General features: G+C 35.9%; 1 protein-coding gene across 4 annotated transcripts in view; it reads right to left on the reverse strand.

The window, feature by feature from the left end:
- Positions 1-12,513: 12,513 nt before the first annotated feature.
- Positions 12,514-19,140, reverse strand: part of LOC144440172 (uncharacterized) — a 43,762-nt gene continuing 37,135 nt past the window's right edge. For 3 of the 4 annotated variants that reach the window (XM_078129453.1, XM_078129455.1, XM_078129454.1), the window contains 4 exons: positions 17,636-17,809; positions 16,258-16,293; positions 15,179-15,289; positions 12,514-14,159 (listed from right to left, as the gene is read on the reverse strand). In XM_078129453.1, the coding sequence (XP_077985579.1) occupies positions 15,195-15,289; positions 16,258-16,293; positions 17,636-17,809 (305 nt within the window). In that variant the 3' untranslated portion in view covers positions 12,514-14,159; positions 15,179-15,194. The remainder of the gene's footprint in view (positions 14,160-15,178; positions 15,290-16,257; positions 16,294-17,635; positions 17,810-19,140) is intronic. The other variant, XM_078129456.1, reaches the window with a different exon arrangement.

A 19,140-nucleotide genomic window follows, 5' to 3' on the forward strand; every position in this document is an offset into this window, starting at 1 on the left:
AAATTATTTTTTCAGTTCGACTGTATAATTGGTCAAAACTAGCATTGAGATGTAAATTCTTGCTCAATTCGGTAATTTCATTGGTGAAAACATAACTATCATTGACATTCAAATATCATATTTGTTTTCGATGGCAACATGATTTGTTTATAGTTACGAATACTTCGTTGTTAACAATAAAATGGATAAATGATGTACACTTCCATAGAATAATTGCCCTATATTCACATCAGGGAGTTGGTTACTATTGGCCATGCGCACAAGAAATGAGTAACGCTATTTATTACAAAATTTGTCAGGTTTACATGTCTTTAACTAGTAAATGTTTGTACCAAAAAAACAACATTTTATGTTTGGGATTTTGCTGTTATCACTCAATGTTTATGAGTGAACGCTTGGTTGGTCGATTACAGTACCTTAGTTTGTCCTAGACCGTTCCCTTTCTCTAGTGTGTGACATATACAAACATATGAACAATTGACTGCAACGTTTTATTCGACAGGGTTATAACAATGCCAGGGGATGTTTAAAGAGGCTTGTCAATTTTGTCAATAGAGATAGATTTTGACAATAGTTCTATTCACGTCCAAGGCGCCCCATATCGTGGGAAAAAGTCTGTTTTCGTCTAATCAAAACCTGATTTCTTCACTACAAGAACCATTAGAAACATTATTAACAAACACTCCACTTGCCCATCAATTTATCTATCCACCCACCCATACAATCAAGACCAGGGTTGTGTGGAAAGTGAATGAAGTCTAAGCAACGTCGTTATAATTGAAACAACATTTATTTTTTGCCTTTGAAAATGCCACTCAGATAGTGCCTAGAGGCCGATATATTGAGTCTGACGTCTTTTTGGAGCCTGTCATTGCAACGTTCTATTAGTATAGGTGATAACATTTTATACTTAGTTAAATCAACTGTTGATATAAAGTCTCCACTCATGATAAGTTTACCAAACACAACAATATTTTGGAGGTTGGGTAATTTGCATATATACCTATATATCCATCCAGTTGAAATACCAGCACCCTTTTACTGAACGACACAACATGTTTTTGAAATATGGACATTATCAAAAAATAGCTTATTTGAGATATTTTAATTGACCAACTTTGGAAAATACAGGTTTTCCGAGCAAGACCATTACTGATTTATGTGTGACTTTGATTTATCTCAAATGCTTTATCTGAATGTTTCGACCTTTGTTCTCATGACCTATGTATAACTGAAACTCTACCGTTTACAATTCCTTCAAGCAATCAGTTAAATAAACTATATATATATATATATATCTACATCCGTATCGAGCACTTTACAGCAGAAGATCTGGAACCAACATTTGGATATAATATATATATAATTTTGTACACCAACATTCAGCTGTACGTCCACTCAGACACCTATCCCTCCAATTATTCACCCGCCCCTCTCATTCACTCATTCACTCACTCACTCACTCACTCACTCACTCACTCACTCACTCACTCACTCACTCACTCACTCACTCACCCACCCACCCACCCACCCACCCACCCACCCGCCCATAAGAATGATATATGTCGTACAATCCCATTCCACACTTCCATCACATCTTGCACCTATCAGTCCGTCAAATTAGAATTGGGAGCAGCACAATATGCAAACAATGGTATGGTATGAACGCCAGTTTGTCATCTTAAAAAAGTGTTGGTATCAATGTTGATCTGGCAGAACTTCGTATATGTGTATTCTGCATCATCGTCGTAGACCACACCTTCTTTTATGGCACTGTCCAAGACAGACTGTCGCAGTGTTCCAGAAGAAATAACAGCTCTGGTTCGACTGTATAATTGGTCAAAACTAGCATTGAGATGTAAATTCTTGCTCAATTCGGTAATTTCATTGGTGAAAACATAACTATCATTGACATTCAAATATCATATTTGTTTTCGATGGCAACATGATTTGTTTATAGTTACGAATACTTCGTTGTTAACAACAAAATGGATAAATGATGTACACTTCCATAGAATACTTGCCCTATATTCACTTAAGGGAGTTGGTTACAATTGGCCATGCGCACAAGAATGAGTAATGCTATTTAGTTCAAAATTTGTCAGGTTTAAATGTCTTTAACTAGTAAATGTTTGTACCAAAAAACAAACATTTTATGTTTGGGATTTTGCTGTTATCACTCAATGTTTATGAGTGAACGCTTGGTTGGTCGATTACAGTACCTTAGTTTGTCCTAGACCGTTCCCTTTCTCTAGTGTGTGACATATACAAACATATGGACAATTGACTGCAACGTTTTATTCGACAGGGTTATAACAATGCCAGGGGTTGTTTAAAGAGGCTTGTCAATTTTGTCAATAGAGATAGATTTTGACAATAGTTCTATTCACGTCCAAGGCGCCCAATATCGTGGGAAAAAGTCTGTTTTCGTCTAATCAAAACCTGATTTCTTCACTTCAAGAACCATTAGAAACATTATTAACAAACACTCCACTTGCCCATCAATTTATCTATCCACCCACCCATACAATCAAGACCAGGGTTGTATGGAAAGTGAATGAAGTCTAAGCAACGTCGTTATAATTGAAACAACATTTATTTTTTGCCTTTGAAAATGCCACTCAGATAGTGCCTAGAGGCCGATATATTGAGTCTGACGTCATTTTGGAGCCTGTCATTGCAACGTTGTATTAGTATAGGTGATAACATTTTATACTTAGTTAAATCAACTGTTGATATAAAGTCTCCACTCATGATAAGTTTACCAAACACAACAACATTTTGGAGGTTGGGTAATTTGCATATTTACCCATATATCCATCCAGTTGAAATACCAGCACCCTTTTACTGAACGACACAACATGTTTTTGAAATACGGACATTATCAAAAAATAGCTTATTTGGGATATTTTAATTGACCGACTTTGGAAAATACAGGTTTTCCGAGCAAGACCATTACTGATTTATGTGTGACTTTGATTTATCACTCACTCACTCACTCACTCACTCACTCACTCACTCACTCAATCACTCACTCACTCATCACTCACTCACTCACCCACCCACCCACCCACCCGCCCATAAGAATGATATATGTCGTACAATCCCATTCCACACTTCCATCACATCTTGCACCTATCAGTCCGTCAAATTAGAATTGGGAGCAGCACAATATGCAAACAATGGTATGGTATGAACGCCAGTTTGTCATCTTAAAAAGTGTTGGTATCAATGTTGATCTGGCAGAACTTCGTATATGTGTATTTTGCATCATCGTCTTAGACCACACCTTCTTTTATGGCACTGTCCAAGACAGACTGTCGCAGTGTTTCAGAAGAAATAACAGCTCTGGTTTGCGAGAATAGTATTGTGATGATTTAAAATCAGTGTCAATAATGTGTGTGACAGAAAAAATGATCGTTTTTCTATTTTCTAAACTGAAATTAATTGACGAAAGAACGGCTTCTTTACTAGGTTGACTGTTCAGGTGATTTTTATTTCAACTATTGAATGGTAGAGTTCACCTGCCTGTATTGATTGACCTTTGTAACTTTAATCTCCTATATCCAGATAAGTGCCCCATGTAAATGTCACTTCTCATTGTTTCAATGTTGAAGTCTCACTAATTTCATTAAACAGTACCCACATTATAGTTACATATGTACCAGAGATTACTTGCACCAGTGCGCCTGCATAGTATACTAGTGGTATTTGCACTGCGTTATTTGCATACCCGCATGCAAGTAACATGCAAATGAAGACGCGGTCGTTCATTCTACACGAAAGCGCGTGATTGCATTGTGTCAAATTTACGGAAAGTTTTTTTTAGGATAATAAAACACATGTATCAATAACAGAACCCCATACCGCGTGAGTTTGGGTGTGGATAATGCAAATGGGTATTTGATTGCAATCTCAATATGCCCGAGCATGTGCAACGCACATGCAAGGCCGCCTACATTCAACTGAGACAAATCAGCTCTATTCGTCACTTTCTCACTTCTAGTGCCACTCAAACACTTGTCTCCACACTCATCCTGTCTCGCTTAGACTATTGTAATGCTCTTCTCTCTGGTTGTCCTAAACACCTCACTGACAGACTACAGCATGCACAAAATGCTGCAGCTCGGCTTGTCTTCAAAGCTAAAAAGTTCGATCATGTACAACCTCTTCTTAGAAAACTTCATTGGCTGCCTATCACTTCACGTATTCAATACAAAGTTTCATCCATTTGTTTCAAGTCAGTTGTAGGTATTGGCCCACAATATCTCACGGATCTTCTACATCAATACATTCCTCGAAGACCACTTCGCTCGTCTTCTGATTCTAGTCTTCCCTGTGTTCCAAGGGTGTCAACCAAAACATTTGGTGAAAGATCCTTCTCTTACATTGGCCCTACTTCATGGAACCACCTCCCTTTAGATCTTCGCCATTTCAAATCTTTGTCAACCTTCAGACATTCTCTCAAAACTCACCTCTTCAACTGCTAATAACTGTTTTTCTTTCTCATTTTATTTAATACACATTACCTTGAATTCACATTTCCATGAGCTTCGAGTTCTTCGGAGATGAGGCGCATTACAAATCATCTTATTATTATTATTATTATTATTTGCACTTGTGCTGGTTGTGTTTTCTGCTCCACGTTTACGAGGGTATTGCAGCAGAGAACACTGCAAGCACTCGTTCAAATGTCCCGAGTACACCACACTTGCACCCGAGCATGAAAGGGTTCTGACATATCTCATTTAAGTTCTAGTAGATAGTCTTAGGGAGATCTTCCATGAATGTCATTTTCTTGCAAGTAAATCAACCAAAACGATATTTCAAGACACGAAGTTGTGGATAGAAGGACAGATTCTGCCATATCCTATGGTTATTGTGACGAAACGTTAATAATCTTATATTGATATACCGTATGATGGACACACTTCGGTTACTAGCTCATGTTTAGGCAAGCAACAACCAGGTCACCGTGGTTGACTGCTAACATTAACTGTTTGACCATTTTCTTTTTGGTTTGGTTGTCTGTACTATTTTATTGAAACAACTTACACCGAATTTGAACATTTGACGAATCATCTAAATGGCCAGCAGGCATAAATTGTTGTTGTTGTTGTTGTTGTTGTTGTTGTTGTTGTTGTTGTTCATGATGATGATGTTGTTGTTGTTATTGTTGTTGTTGTTCGTGATGTTGTTGATGTCGATGTTGTTGTTGTTGTTGTTGTTCGTGATGTTGTTGATGTTGATGTTGATGTCGATGTTGTTGTTGTTGTTGTTGTTGTTGTTGTTGTTGTTGCTGCTGCTGTTGTTGTTGTTTCTCGATTATTTTCCCCCGGACCCTATGTTTTGACACTCTCCTATGTTTATCCTTACACGTACACATTTGCCAGAAATACGATTATCTCTAAGTCAACCTTGACATTCTCCAGTAGTTGTTTCTACCCATCCACCCATCCATCAAAGAACGATGACATATTTTGTCTATATAGTATAATGTACAGCAGCAGATATTCGGAATCGGTGTATTTACCAATCTGAACACCCAACTAATAAAGCGTTTTACTCGTTTGCACAATCATTTATAGTTTCCATATCAAGTGTACAATAACACTGTAAGACTAGCATGTGGCCTTTCCAACTTAAATCAACTTGTAAATAATGTTGTCAGCTAACAAATGGTTATAACCCCCCCCCCCCCGGAAAAAAAGCCAAAAATTATATTAAAATAAAAACTTTAAAAAAAAGTAATTGAAAGTAGGAGAATTTCGTTTTTTGGGGTGACGTATATTTCAATAGGGTAGTATGTTGAATAGTCCATTTTATGTTCATGTGTTTCTGTTGACCGCTGTAACATCAAGCTTTCGTCGATCAATGGAGTTCAATATAAATCTCCTGCAATACATTTGTCCTTGCTTGGATTTTAAAATATAAAGTCAAGTAGACAAGAACAAAATATACATCAATAAACACACTTATACACACACACACACACACACACACACACACACACACACAGTATCGATCACATGTAAGCATTGTAACGACTTTTAACTTTTGACAGAGACACTTACCTCGCTTTGAAGTTGAACATTTATAATCCAAAAGTTGTTCCAACATCATGTTTGATGATTACTGTAACGATTAATAAGCCAAACGTTGAAATCGTTTCAGGATAAGTATATGGTTCCAATTGACATCTGTAATTTCATGTAAAAACGAAATTCAAGTGATCACACCGGCTAATTTGTATATTTCTACCTTTCTCCGATCATTTCTTACATGTCTGTGTAAAAACCAACAGTTTGAGATGTGTTTTTTTACCATCAAATTGTTGCAGTCCATGAAATGAATTCTTAGACATTGTATTAGCTTTGTGATAACTTAATGGACCGTATTCAGCGGTCATAATAAAACTTTTATGACTTGCGTTAAATGCAAACTGTCAGAGTCTCAATGACTCGAGGCGACCTTGAGGTCACTGTAGTATCACCGGGGTAGGATGCACTGTGTACATGTACAAGGGCAATTCAATAGAATAAAAAACATATGACCAGCGGGTAAGGAACAGGCTATAAACTCAATTGATAAGTAGTACCGTGTCAAAATATTCCAATATGATATAGCATGTCCAGTTTCTTATTGGTCCCGGTATTTTTCACACCAAACCTGTTAGCCTTATCTGAATATAATTTCATCAACGGAGATATTAATTGATCCGCTTTCTGTCACGTTTTTGTACCTTTGTATATTTCTACCTTTCTCCGAGCATTTCTCACATGTCTGTGTAAAAACCAACAGTTTGTGATGTGCTTTTTTACCATCAAATTGTTGCAGTGCATGAAAAGAATTCTTAGACATTGTATTAGCTTTGTGATAACTACTGGACCGTATTCAGCGGTCATAATACAACTTTTATGACTTGCGTTGAATGCAAACTGTCGGTCACAATGACTCGAGGTGACTCTGACAATTGTCAATGCCAAACGGCTTTGAGGTCACTGTAGTATCACCGGGATAGGATGCGCTGTGTACATCTACACGGACAATTCAATAGAATGAAAAGCATATGACCAGCGGGTAAGGAACAGGCTATAAACTCAGTTGATAAGAAGTACTGTGTCAAAATATTCCAATATTATATAGCATGTCCAGTTTCTTATTGGTTCATGCTTGGTTGTATCAAACAGAAACGTTCACACGGTACTGACATTTATTTCAAAATGTTCACTAAAGTATATAGTGTAACACTGATACGTCAATTAACGGCAGTCCTGGCGATATTTGAAAGACTATTTCAGTCACTGATATCAATGTGACCTAGATAGCAACTGACAATAACAATTAAAGGCCGGGCATTCATCCTAAGTCATCGCATTACGGTTATCAAAGGAGTATTCTTTTGTTCTGGTCCAACAGTGTGCCTGTGTGTACTTTTGTCTTTCCCTAAGTCTCTGTGATCGTGTCTGTATGAAGCAGACCTATTTAGCTTTGATACTGTCTCCCCTTCTAATTTGCAAGATATTTCTGTGGTACTGTAGACTCTATGTTATTGAACTGTATCATGGGTGAGTTCACAACTCATTGTGGTATTCGACCAAGGTTTTGATCATGTGTAGTATATAATACCAACTCTCCGAGTGATAATGACCTCACATGGACTGCGAGAAGTAGCTGTGAAGATGCAGTGTTATTACTGTTCGTAAAATGCACAATAGAAAATGGCACTGACAGTACACAGATGTGGACTGTTACCAAGGACAATATTGTGTATTTAACAAGTTCAAAGACATTTCTCGAAATATAGCTACCTATTTAACAAGTTTTCACTAATTATATCTATTACATCAAAAATTGTAATTGCGGGGTTTCGGAAATGCAAAGTGTATACATAAAAACAGATACCAAGAAGCCATAAGATTTGAATTCGTGGCGTAACAATTTATTTTGGTCAGATAGGAGACTGTGATAATGATGATACAAGGAAAGCACAGATATTTGTATTACTCGGTTATAAAAGTAGAAAATTAAGACAAAAAGGAGAGTGGAACCAGGGAATGTACATCAACGATTACTATTTTTAATGTATTCATCCAGGTCATAGTTTATAAGTTCATTCACTCATCGCTTTTGGTGAACCCGATTTGTATGTTCGGCTCAATTTCAATACTTAATGATTTGGTCGTGCCCTCATCTAACAGAATCTGCATTATATACGCAAATGTAAATGAGATATTGCTTCATTTCTCAGAATGCCTTGCCGTTGAGGAAAGAATACATCTCCTTAGGCAGATTTTGCCAATTTGTATAACTCTATTTCAGACTAACGTGATTACAGCTTGATTTGTAGTTTGTATTATTCATTCTGTTTGATTATAACACTGTTCCTTCAATCATGTTGGTTTTACTTATCACTTTGAGTCAGTACAGACAATGTATCACGCCCCCGTGCGGTCAAACTACCCCATTCTCAATCTACATAGAACAGACTAAATGAGCTGTGCTGATTGTAGTGAAGAGAAGAGCGAGATTCGATGTGAATGAAAGTAAAATACTGATTATGATATGAACGTAACATAGAATTTAAGCAGCATATAACTTGTTGATGACTGTATATGGTTTTGGGAATGTCTGATTACATACAAAGCCCATAGTGCTTATCGGTTATAATTTATAATGGCACTAATTCGATTTATAAAACAATGAACAAAAAGATAAAACAAAAACAAAACCAAATGAAAGAACTTATTCTTGGGAATGTATGCTGTGAAAGACATTCGGATCATGACGTACATTCTTTCCATACTACAACTTTTATCCTCCTGGCTGCTGTGTGGTCATTGCACCAGATGTGAACACTATAACATTTCTTTAGAATGAGGAATCGAACTTATATATTATAATGCGTTGTAACGTTTGAAGTAATGGCATAGTCTGGTTTTTTTTTAATTTTTCTTTTGTGTATTTTTGTTGAAAGGCCTCGGCCGGTCTAGCGAGATGAGTAGGCTGCCATATCCAATTTTATTTTAGTAGGCCCATCAAATGAAAATCCATAAATTTTGACAACCATCTCAGTCACTGGTATTAAAATTCACCCAGATAGAAATGCCCTGTAGCAATTAAAGGGCAGGCATGCAATATCAGGTTATTGCATTGGTGTTATTATATTAGTGAAGTCACGATAATTACCTTTGATTACTCTTTTCTCCAAAAAATTTTTCTATAGCTGTGTCCCCACATAACTCATTATCACTGTTTTTTTTCACACCAAACCTGTTAGCCTTATCTGAATATAATTTTATCCACGGATATATTAATTGACCCACTTTCTGTCACGCTTTTGTACCTTTGTATATTTCTACCTTTCTCCGAGTATTTCTCACATGTCTGTGTAAAAACCAACAGTTTGTGATGTGCTTTTTTACCTTCAAATTGTTGCAGTGCATGAAAAGAATTCTTAGACATTGTATTAGCTTTGTGATAACTTAATGGACCGTATTCAGCGGTCATAATGAAAACTTTTATGACTTGCGTTAAATGCAAACTGTCAGAGTCTCAATGACCCGAGGTGACCCTGACAATTGTCAATGCCAAGCAGCTTTGAGGTCACTGTAGTATCACCTTGGTAGGATGCACCGTGTACATGTACATGGGCAATTCAATAGAATGAAAAGCATATGACCAGCGGGTAAGGAACAGGCTATAAACTCAATTGATAAGTAGTACCGTGTCAAAATATTCCAATATTATATAGAATGTCCAGTTTCTTATTGGTTCCTGCGTGGTTCTATCGAACAGAAACGTTGCACGGTACTGTGAAATTCATTGCAAAATGTTCACTAAAGTATATAGTGTAACACTGATACGTCAATTAACGGCAGTCCAGGCGATATTTAAAAGACTCTTTCAGTCATTGATATCAATGTGACCTAGATAGCAACTGACAATAACAATTAAAGGCCGGGCATTCAACCTAAGTCATCGCATTACGGTTATCAAAGGAGTATTCTTTTGTTCTGGTCCAACAGTGTGCCTGTGTGTACTTTTGTCTTTCCCTGAGTCTGAGTGATAGTGTCTGTATGAAGCAGACCCATTTAGCTTTGATACTGAATCCCCTTCTAATTTGCAAGATAATTCTGTGGTACTGTAGACTCTGTGTTATTCAACCGTATCATGGGTGACTTCACAACTCATTGTGGTATTGGACTAAGGGTTTGATCATGTATAGTATATAATACGAACTCTCCGAGTGATACTGACCTCACATGGACTGCGAGAAGCAGCTGTGAAGATGCAGTGTTATCACCGTTCGCTAGACGCAAAATGGATAATGGCACTGACAATAGACAGATGTGGACTGTAATCCAGAACAATATTAGTTTATTTGACAAGTTGTACATTTCACGAAATAAAGCGACCTCTTTAACACTGGTTTCACTAATTCCATCTATAACGTGTTATCAAACATTGTAATTGTGGGGTTAGGAAATGCAAAGTGTAAACATAAAAACAGATATCAAGAAGCCACAAGAATTGAGTTCGTGGCGTAACAATTTATTTTGGTCAGACAGGAGAGTGTGATAATGATGATAAAAGGAAATCACAGATATTTGTATTACTCGGTTATAAAAGTAGAAAATTAAGACAAAAAGGAGAGTGGAACCAGGGAATGTACATCAATGATTACTATTTTTAATGTATTCATCCATGTCATAGTTTATAAGTTCATTCACTCATCGCTTTTGGTAAAACCCGATTTGTATGTTCGTCTCAATTTAAGTACTCAGAGTTTTGGTTGTCCGCTCATCTAACAGAATCTGCATTGTATATGCAAATGTAAAGGAGATATTGCTTCATTTCTCAGAATGCCTTGCCGTTGAGGAAAGAATACATCTCCTTAGGCGGATTTTGCCAATTTTCATAACTTTATTTTAGACTATCGTGATTACAGTTTGATTTGTAGTTTGTATCGTTCATTCTGTTTGATTATAACACTGTTCCTTAAATCATGTTGTTTTTACTCATCACTTTGAGTCTGTATGGACAATGTATCACGCCCCCATGCGGTCAGACTACCCATTCTCAATCTACATAGAACAGACTAATTAGTTGTGGAGATAGTAATGAAGAGAAGAGCGAGACTCGATGTGAATGAAAGTAAAATACTGATTATGATATGAACGTAACATAGAGTTTAAACAGTATATTACATGTTGATGACTGTACATAATTTTGGGAATGTCTGTACAATCAATGACAATATTGAAGAATGGTTGATTTTACATAACGAATACATACAAAGCCCATAACGCTCATCGGTTATAATTTAAAATGGTACATACTGAATTGAATTATTTTGTTATTTGTTGTCCAACCAAAGAACAACTGAAAGGGGACATCGACTTGACCGAGAGGGGAATACTTTACTTATGCCTGTACGCAACCTAGTAGTTGAGGGCGCTAAAACTACGCCTAAAAATACAGTGTATAATATCACAACATGTGAATCTCGTACCATAGTTACTATAAATGATGTCGAATAAAGATATTATGAATATACTGCTTATTAACTATTGATCAATGACCATTTCAAGTTTTCTTTTGACATGACTGGTGTTCTGCTGGTATATAATACATGCATGATTTACAATCGAATGAGACGGACCGGTTTTGCCTGCTGGCGACGTTTGTGATATATTCTATGCGTTCAGTGTCAAACAGAGCAGTTGAACAGTTAGTACACAGTATAATGTGCATTATTTTGTTTCGTCACCAATTTATGACAATAATCATTCATCATCTCTTTGTTGACCTTTCCTTTGACCTCCATCTTGAGTAAGCCATTTTTAAGTATCTTCAGAAATATTTGTAACCTTTAACCTCAATCTTAAGTGCGCCATGCTGAATGATCTTAAATATTCGTAACCTTTGACCTCAATCTTGAGTACGCCGTGTTTTAAGTATCAGAAATATGTGTAACCTTTAACCTCAATTTTGAGTACATCATCTTTTGAATCACCATGACTAATTTATGTCAGGTTTCCTAATAACAGGTTTTTATTTTTTTATTTGAACTTTTGACAAATTGTGGCTCTGGTTGAGGGAACACTTGATCTCCTCTCAAAAAATCGATAACAAGCTTTATTGGGCCTCCGAAATCTGGATAAATTCGGTTGAGTAATAACACTTTCAACTTTATGCACTCACATTCAATCAAGCACCTTGCAGAATACAAAACACCAGGACGGTATCTTTCTTAATAACACAGCAAAACATATAATATGATGGAATATATTGTCAATGAACAATTTCAACACTTTGACGGATAATTCATAAAGACTAATGCCAAAGTTAAAGAAATATTCCACTTTAGTGTCAAAGTGTGTCAAGTAGCAAACTAACGAGAGTTTATCACTGTTCAAGTTATTGTTAGCGCTGTGTTATTATTAAGATACACACCCGATGTATTCAAACAAATAATGTGTAAAAAAGGACCAGTACAAATTATTTCCAGGCAATGCCACATAACTCCATAGGATTTATTGGTACAATTTCATTCATTTTGTTTACAGTATTATGACGTCAAAAATACAACCTTTAACCTAGTCGATATAGAATAAATCCATTTCTTTCGGTTAAATTTACTCTGAATTCTGATCTTACAAATTTAAATTGTAGTTCAATGCATAAAACGTTATTTTCTTTGTAATTCGTTCACAGCACGTTGGTTTTTTTGCTGCTGTTGACCTTTGACCTAATCGAGATAGGATAAATTTATTTATTTCCGTCAAGTTAAGACGACATTCACGTATCTTAGATTTAACCACACGCAGAGTTCAATAAACTATTAAACATTTGATTTTGTCTTAGGTATTGAATATCGTCAAGAGAGATGGATTTCTTGTTATTGACCTAGTCGAAATAGAATAAACCGCTCTCTTTCGGTCAAGTTTACTAACGACAAGACATTATATAAGAATATAAAATTGAATGCATTGACTATGGATTCATTTCCGAATTTAGAATTCAAGAAATGAGGTACGGATTTTTAAACATTTGACTTATTCGAGGTAGAATAAGACTATCCCTTTCTGTCAAGTTGACTTTAAATCGAAATATTATGAATTATGCACAATTTAGTTAGATTTTGGATATTCAGATTTGTTTTGTGATGGTTTTGAGCTGAGAGTATAAATCTATCATTTTGAGTTTACACGAAAGCAAAGTGAAATTTAACACAAATCAGAGTATTTGACCTTTGACCGTTGACGGTGAATGAATAATTAACCTTCCTAGAGTATAAAATATTCTCCATGACATATGATGGAGTTTTTATTCCAAAGTTAGGTTGTCTTAACAATAGCACAATCAGTGCAGACATGATCACGACATTGCATGTAAACATCATGGTGGACAGGGTGTTTTACCACAAGTATCAGTTACTTACAGAGAGGATATTTTTTCTTTTGAATTACGTTGTTGTGCAAGTGAAGATATATGAATATTCAAAGTAGTGTTCAACTCGGTTACGCTGTCATCTGAAACATAGAGGGCGATCACTATATTGGATATAATGATAACCCATTGTGTTTATACCATCCATTGTAACGTCATAGCAAACACCAATCGTCATGTATGCATGTCGAGATAATGCCTTGCCTATGATATCATTCAGACAACCAAAGATTGGTTAACATAATCAAGTATATTAAAACACATTCACAATAGTAAATATATGTGTATTAGATGGTTTAGATAAGTTGTAGTAAACAAAAATAAAGCCTACACTTATAGAATCGTCGACATTTTAAGAGAGGTTGTATGAAATATTGACTTCTAAATATTGATTACAATTTTCAAAAGGGACAATTTTTAGCTTTTAGCTGTATCTACGGAAGTTTGGTTATTTAAAGATGATGAATTTCAGTCCGTGTGTACGTAGATGAAAGGTGGCGGGGAGAGCTTACCCCTGTAATACCTGTTACAATTGAATACATTTTAGTTTGACGAATATAGATTGAGTGCTACACATCAATTATTATTCATGCTGTATACTGGCTAGCAGAGAAAGACGAACTGCGGTGCATTATCAAAAAATTAAATGGTAAGTCTGAATATTAATACTCTCAATTTATTTTTCTTGGCAGCTAGCCTGGAATCTAGAAGAAAAATGAAACATCATGAATAAAAGTGACACACCAGAAACAAACAGGAAAATAATCACAGTACGGCTACCAATAAATATGTACAGTGAATTTCAAAACACCGTACAACTTCTCTCTTTGATACAACCACGCAGAAGCTAATTAGAAACTACGCATGCTACAGCAAGATTGAAATGATTATATAATAATATATAGAATTTATTCGTCCAAATAAATTCGGAAATTTGTTGAAAGGTCACCACAAGAGCAGTGCCCTAGTGATCTAGTGTTGAAGAATACAGTTTCTTGCAACATTTTGTCTAAAATGAAATAAAATGAACTGTGCCACGATGCAGACTTCAAAACATTAGCTCCATGGCATCTGTGTCTTGTTACAGTACATACATTTAAATTATTTACATGTGTTTCATTTAGACAAAATGTAGCAATAAATTGATATCCTGAAGTGTAGGATGTGCAGTTTCATATTGAGATCTTTGTGGTTATATCAAATAGAGATGTTGAACGGTATTGTGAAACCTGCTGTATTACATGTACATCATAGTATTCTAATATGTGTACACAACAACTAATGAGGGATGTGCTGAAAGGTAAGTGGGTAAGTCGTTGAACACATTACCGAAATGCTCTGAAAACTCTTCCTTTTCCCGTGTGGTTATTTGTCTATTCAATCATCCTCGATCCACGAATGTTTCACTATTCTTTCACCTTTGTTTTCTTGACTTTTCAATTTAATACAAGCAACAAACTACTAGTATCACTGGTACATGCATAGATATAATAATAGAAATACCCTCACAAATACACGCAAATAGACACACAAACACATGCACACAGACACGGACACAAACACAAACACAAACACAGACACAGACACAGACACAGACACAGACACAGACACAGACACAGACACACGCGTGATCATTTAAGTTGTCTGTTCAAATATAGATATCAGACTCACTATACTCTACTCTACAATGCCAAAGTCAAATAACTTCATATAACATACTCACATCATAACTTTGTATTTCAGATGTACATGAACCCAAGTATAGCAATGATCACATTCATGATGATCAATTTATTCAGTGCTGGATTGATACTTCCACTGTCTTCAGCGCTATCTAGAAAATGAAACAAAAATCAACCATTTATGACGCTTTTTAATTAATAAGATATAGCTATTCTGTCACATCACATTACATCACATCACATCACATCACAGCGTATCACATCACACCACACCACACCACACCACACCACACCACACCACACCATAACACATCACATCACAACACAACACAACAAAACCACACCACACCACACAACACCACGTCATATCCCACCGCATTATACCATACCACATCCAATTACATTTTAAGTGACATCACGTCTTGTCAGACATGTCATATTTCGTCATGTGACATAACACCAAACCGCACCACACATCATCCCATCATATCCCATTAGATCATATATATTCCATCCCATCCCATCACATCTCATTTCATCATATCACATCACATCATATCACATCACATAATATCACATCACATCATATCACATCACATCACATTTCATCATATGACATCACATGACATGACATGCCATCACATCACATCACAACACTTTTCATGACATGACATGACATGACATTTCATCACATTACATCACATCACATCACATCACATCACATCACATCACATCCCATGTCATCACATCACATCACATCACATCATTTCATATCACGTTTCATTACATCACATCACATCACATTTCATCACATCACATTTCATCACATAACATCACATCACATCACATCACATCAAAGCACATCACATCACATCTCATAACATCACATCACACCACATCACATCACATCACATTTCATCACATCACATCACATCACATCACATCACATCACATCACATCAAAGCACATCACATCACATCTCATAACATCACATCACACCACACCACATCACATCACATCACATCACATCACATCATATCTCACAACATCACATCACACCACATCACATCACATCACATCACATCACATCACATCACATCACAAAAAGTAATAGTCGTACCTGTGGTTTCGTCGCTTTCTGCTTCTGTTGTAGTCTCTGTTTCAAAATAAAACAATATGCATATATTTACACACAATGATTATACTCAAAGTTAAATGTAGAATTGATTGCAGTCTGTTATCGGGGTTTTATCATTTACATTTCTAATAAGATGGTGTCTAGTACTTCGATTTATAATACAATTAAGAGACTTGAAATTTCGGACATTTATCAACAACACAAACTACAGTTAGAGTGTTTCGTTCACAATGTACTTAACATACATACATATACATACATACATACATACATACATACATACATGCATGTATGCACGCACGCACGCACGCACGCACACCCACACACACGTACGTACGTACGTACGTACGTACGTACATACATACATACATACATACATACATACATACATACATACATACATACAAATATACATACATACATACATACATACATACATACATACATACATACATACATACATACATACAAATATACATACATACATACATACATACATACATACATACATACATACATACATACAGCTGTGAAAATTAAATCCCATCCAATATAATTTTGGGACTGAACCCTAATATCAGCTGCTGCCCCAACATGATAACGATTTCAATGTGTTACTATACTACTTATGGTTAAAATTGTCATGTAATAACTATCACACCAAAGTGACTATAGAGTTTCAATAAAGCAGCACAATCTCCTTTACACCTCATAAAATAGTACGTATTACACAAATAAAATACAGATACTACTGCACACGTACATGAAATGTTACAATATATTTCTCTGTGAACAGAAATAAACAGACTTCTGTTCTGTTTCATCTGACAGTGATGTTGATGTGTATTTAAAGTGAGAAAAATCATGTTATATGCTTATGCACTCTCAATCTTTTTTGTTTAACAAGGGTAGTAAACAGTAAAAAACAAAAAAAAACACCACTGTGTGAGATGAAATTGAAATCCATAATTACTCTGGTTTGGTAGTAACATGTACAATGTCCAATTAATATCATTATTGTTAGTATTTCACAATTTCAGTGAATGTGTTGTTTGTTGTCTTGATAAAACAAAATAATACCTGGGTTACAGGAACTATCGCAGCTAGAGTCTAACTCTTGCAAAGATGTATAATATAAGTACAAACATACAGCCTACCTTTTACAATATTATAAACTATCGATGTAAGTTTGAAGTCTACCTATAACAAATTTAAACAATATAGATGCACACTTGAAGTCTAACTGTAACAAACATATGCAATATAGCCTCATTATATAGGTGTATACTTCAAGTCAGCCTCTTACAAAGGTTTACCAGACAGGTAGGTTGTAGATAAGATGTATATGATAAACATTTACCTGATGAGGATCCACAGGTTCCTACTGCAGCACTCCATGCACCATCAGTACAAGTTAATGATGCTGTACCAGTCAGAGTAAATCCTTCATTACACGCCACTGTAACTGTCGTACCAGTTGCGACGGCTGTGTCTGACACAGTCCCATCTGCTGGTGCTGTTAGTGCAGCACAGGCTGTTTGTGATTTGTAAATAAGAAAATAGAACGACATATCAAAATAACATATCACTTTTAAAACAATGCTTAAACCAGACATCAATACAATAAACTTTGCAGCAAGGTGGTGAAAACGGCAGGGAGTAGCTGAGGATGAAATGTCAAGGGCAAACAAGTACATATCAAATATTGGCAAAGTATAGGAAGAGTACAGTGACTTGTACACGGAATTGCATGTTACATGTTACGAGGTTTCGTTCATTTTTCGTTTCTACTTACAATGACTAATGCTATATGGCATGTCGTTTACTTAATGTTTTTACATCAAATGATTTACTTGGTTGTAAAACACTATTGGATGTTAATTTACAGGCTAAGAATAAATAATCGTAAACGAAATAAACTCAACTGAATTAACTTCCAATCTGTACTATCATAACTCAACAGCAAAAGCAGACAGAGAATAAAATCTCAATAGTTTCAAGCGACTGATGACACGATGCTCTGTCGCGACATTCACTCCCTCACAAATACATACATACATACATACATACATACATACATACATACATACATAACTACATTTAATACACCAAGGCAATAAGAGACGAGTTACACAAATGCATACATAGCCACTCACACGTTTTGACACTCATTGACATAGACACAGATACAAACACAGAGACACACACTCACACACACATATATATATATACACACATACACACACAAACACACACACACACACACACATATATATATATATATATATATACACACACACAAACACACACAATTAATTAGTATATTGGGACTATAGGAGGAAACGTTTCTCAGTAAGCTAAAAGAAGTTTTAGGGAGTCTTCCGTAATTAAAAGGGGAGGGCCGGGGGAATAAAATGTGAGCCTCCCCAGTCCGTTGTGGTAAAAATGACTCTTCCTTTCTAAGATATGACCCTCCCCTTGTTCAAATATTTAAATGATAAAAAAATTAACGCCACCTCCCATGTGGCATAGTTTTAGAGCTCAAGATTTGTAATCAGTAAGTCCTGGGTTGGAATCCCACTATCTAGACAGGGATTTTTTCTATAGTAAGAATCCACAACACTGATAGTGTTACAGGCATTTGTTATTTCCAAGTATTACCACCACAGTAAGTTTGTGTTTGTATGAAATTAATGCCAGCGTCTGGATCTAATAAGCTGTGCTGAAGTCCAGAACCCCAAAAGACTAGATGATCACAGATCTAACTGTTCAAGACTGAGGTCAACATTTCCACCCCACCACAGTGTCCCCAATACCTTGCCATGTTGTTTTTCCTTTTACTACTGTGAGACCTGCTCCCCTCCT

The sequence above is a fragment of the Glandiceps talaboti genome, chromosome 9 (assembly GCF_964340395.1).
Source record: "Glandiceps talaboti chromosome 9, keGlaTala1.1, whole genome shotgun sequence".
NCBI classification, from domain to species: domain Eukaryota; kingdom Metazoa; phylum Hemichordata; class Enteropneusta; family Spengelidae; genus Glandiceps; species Glandiceps talaboti.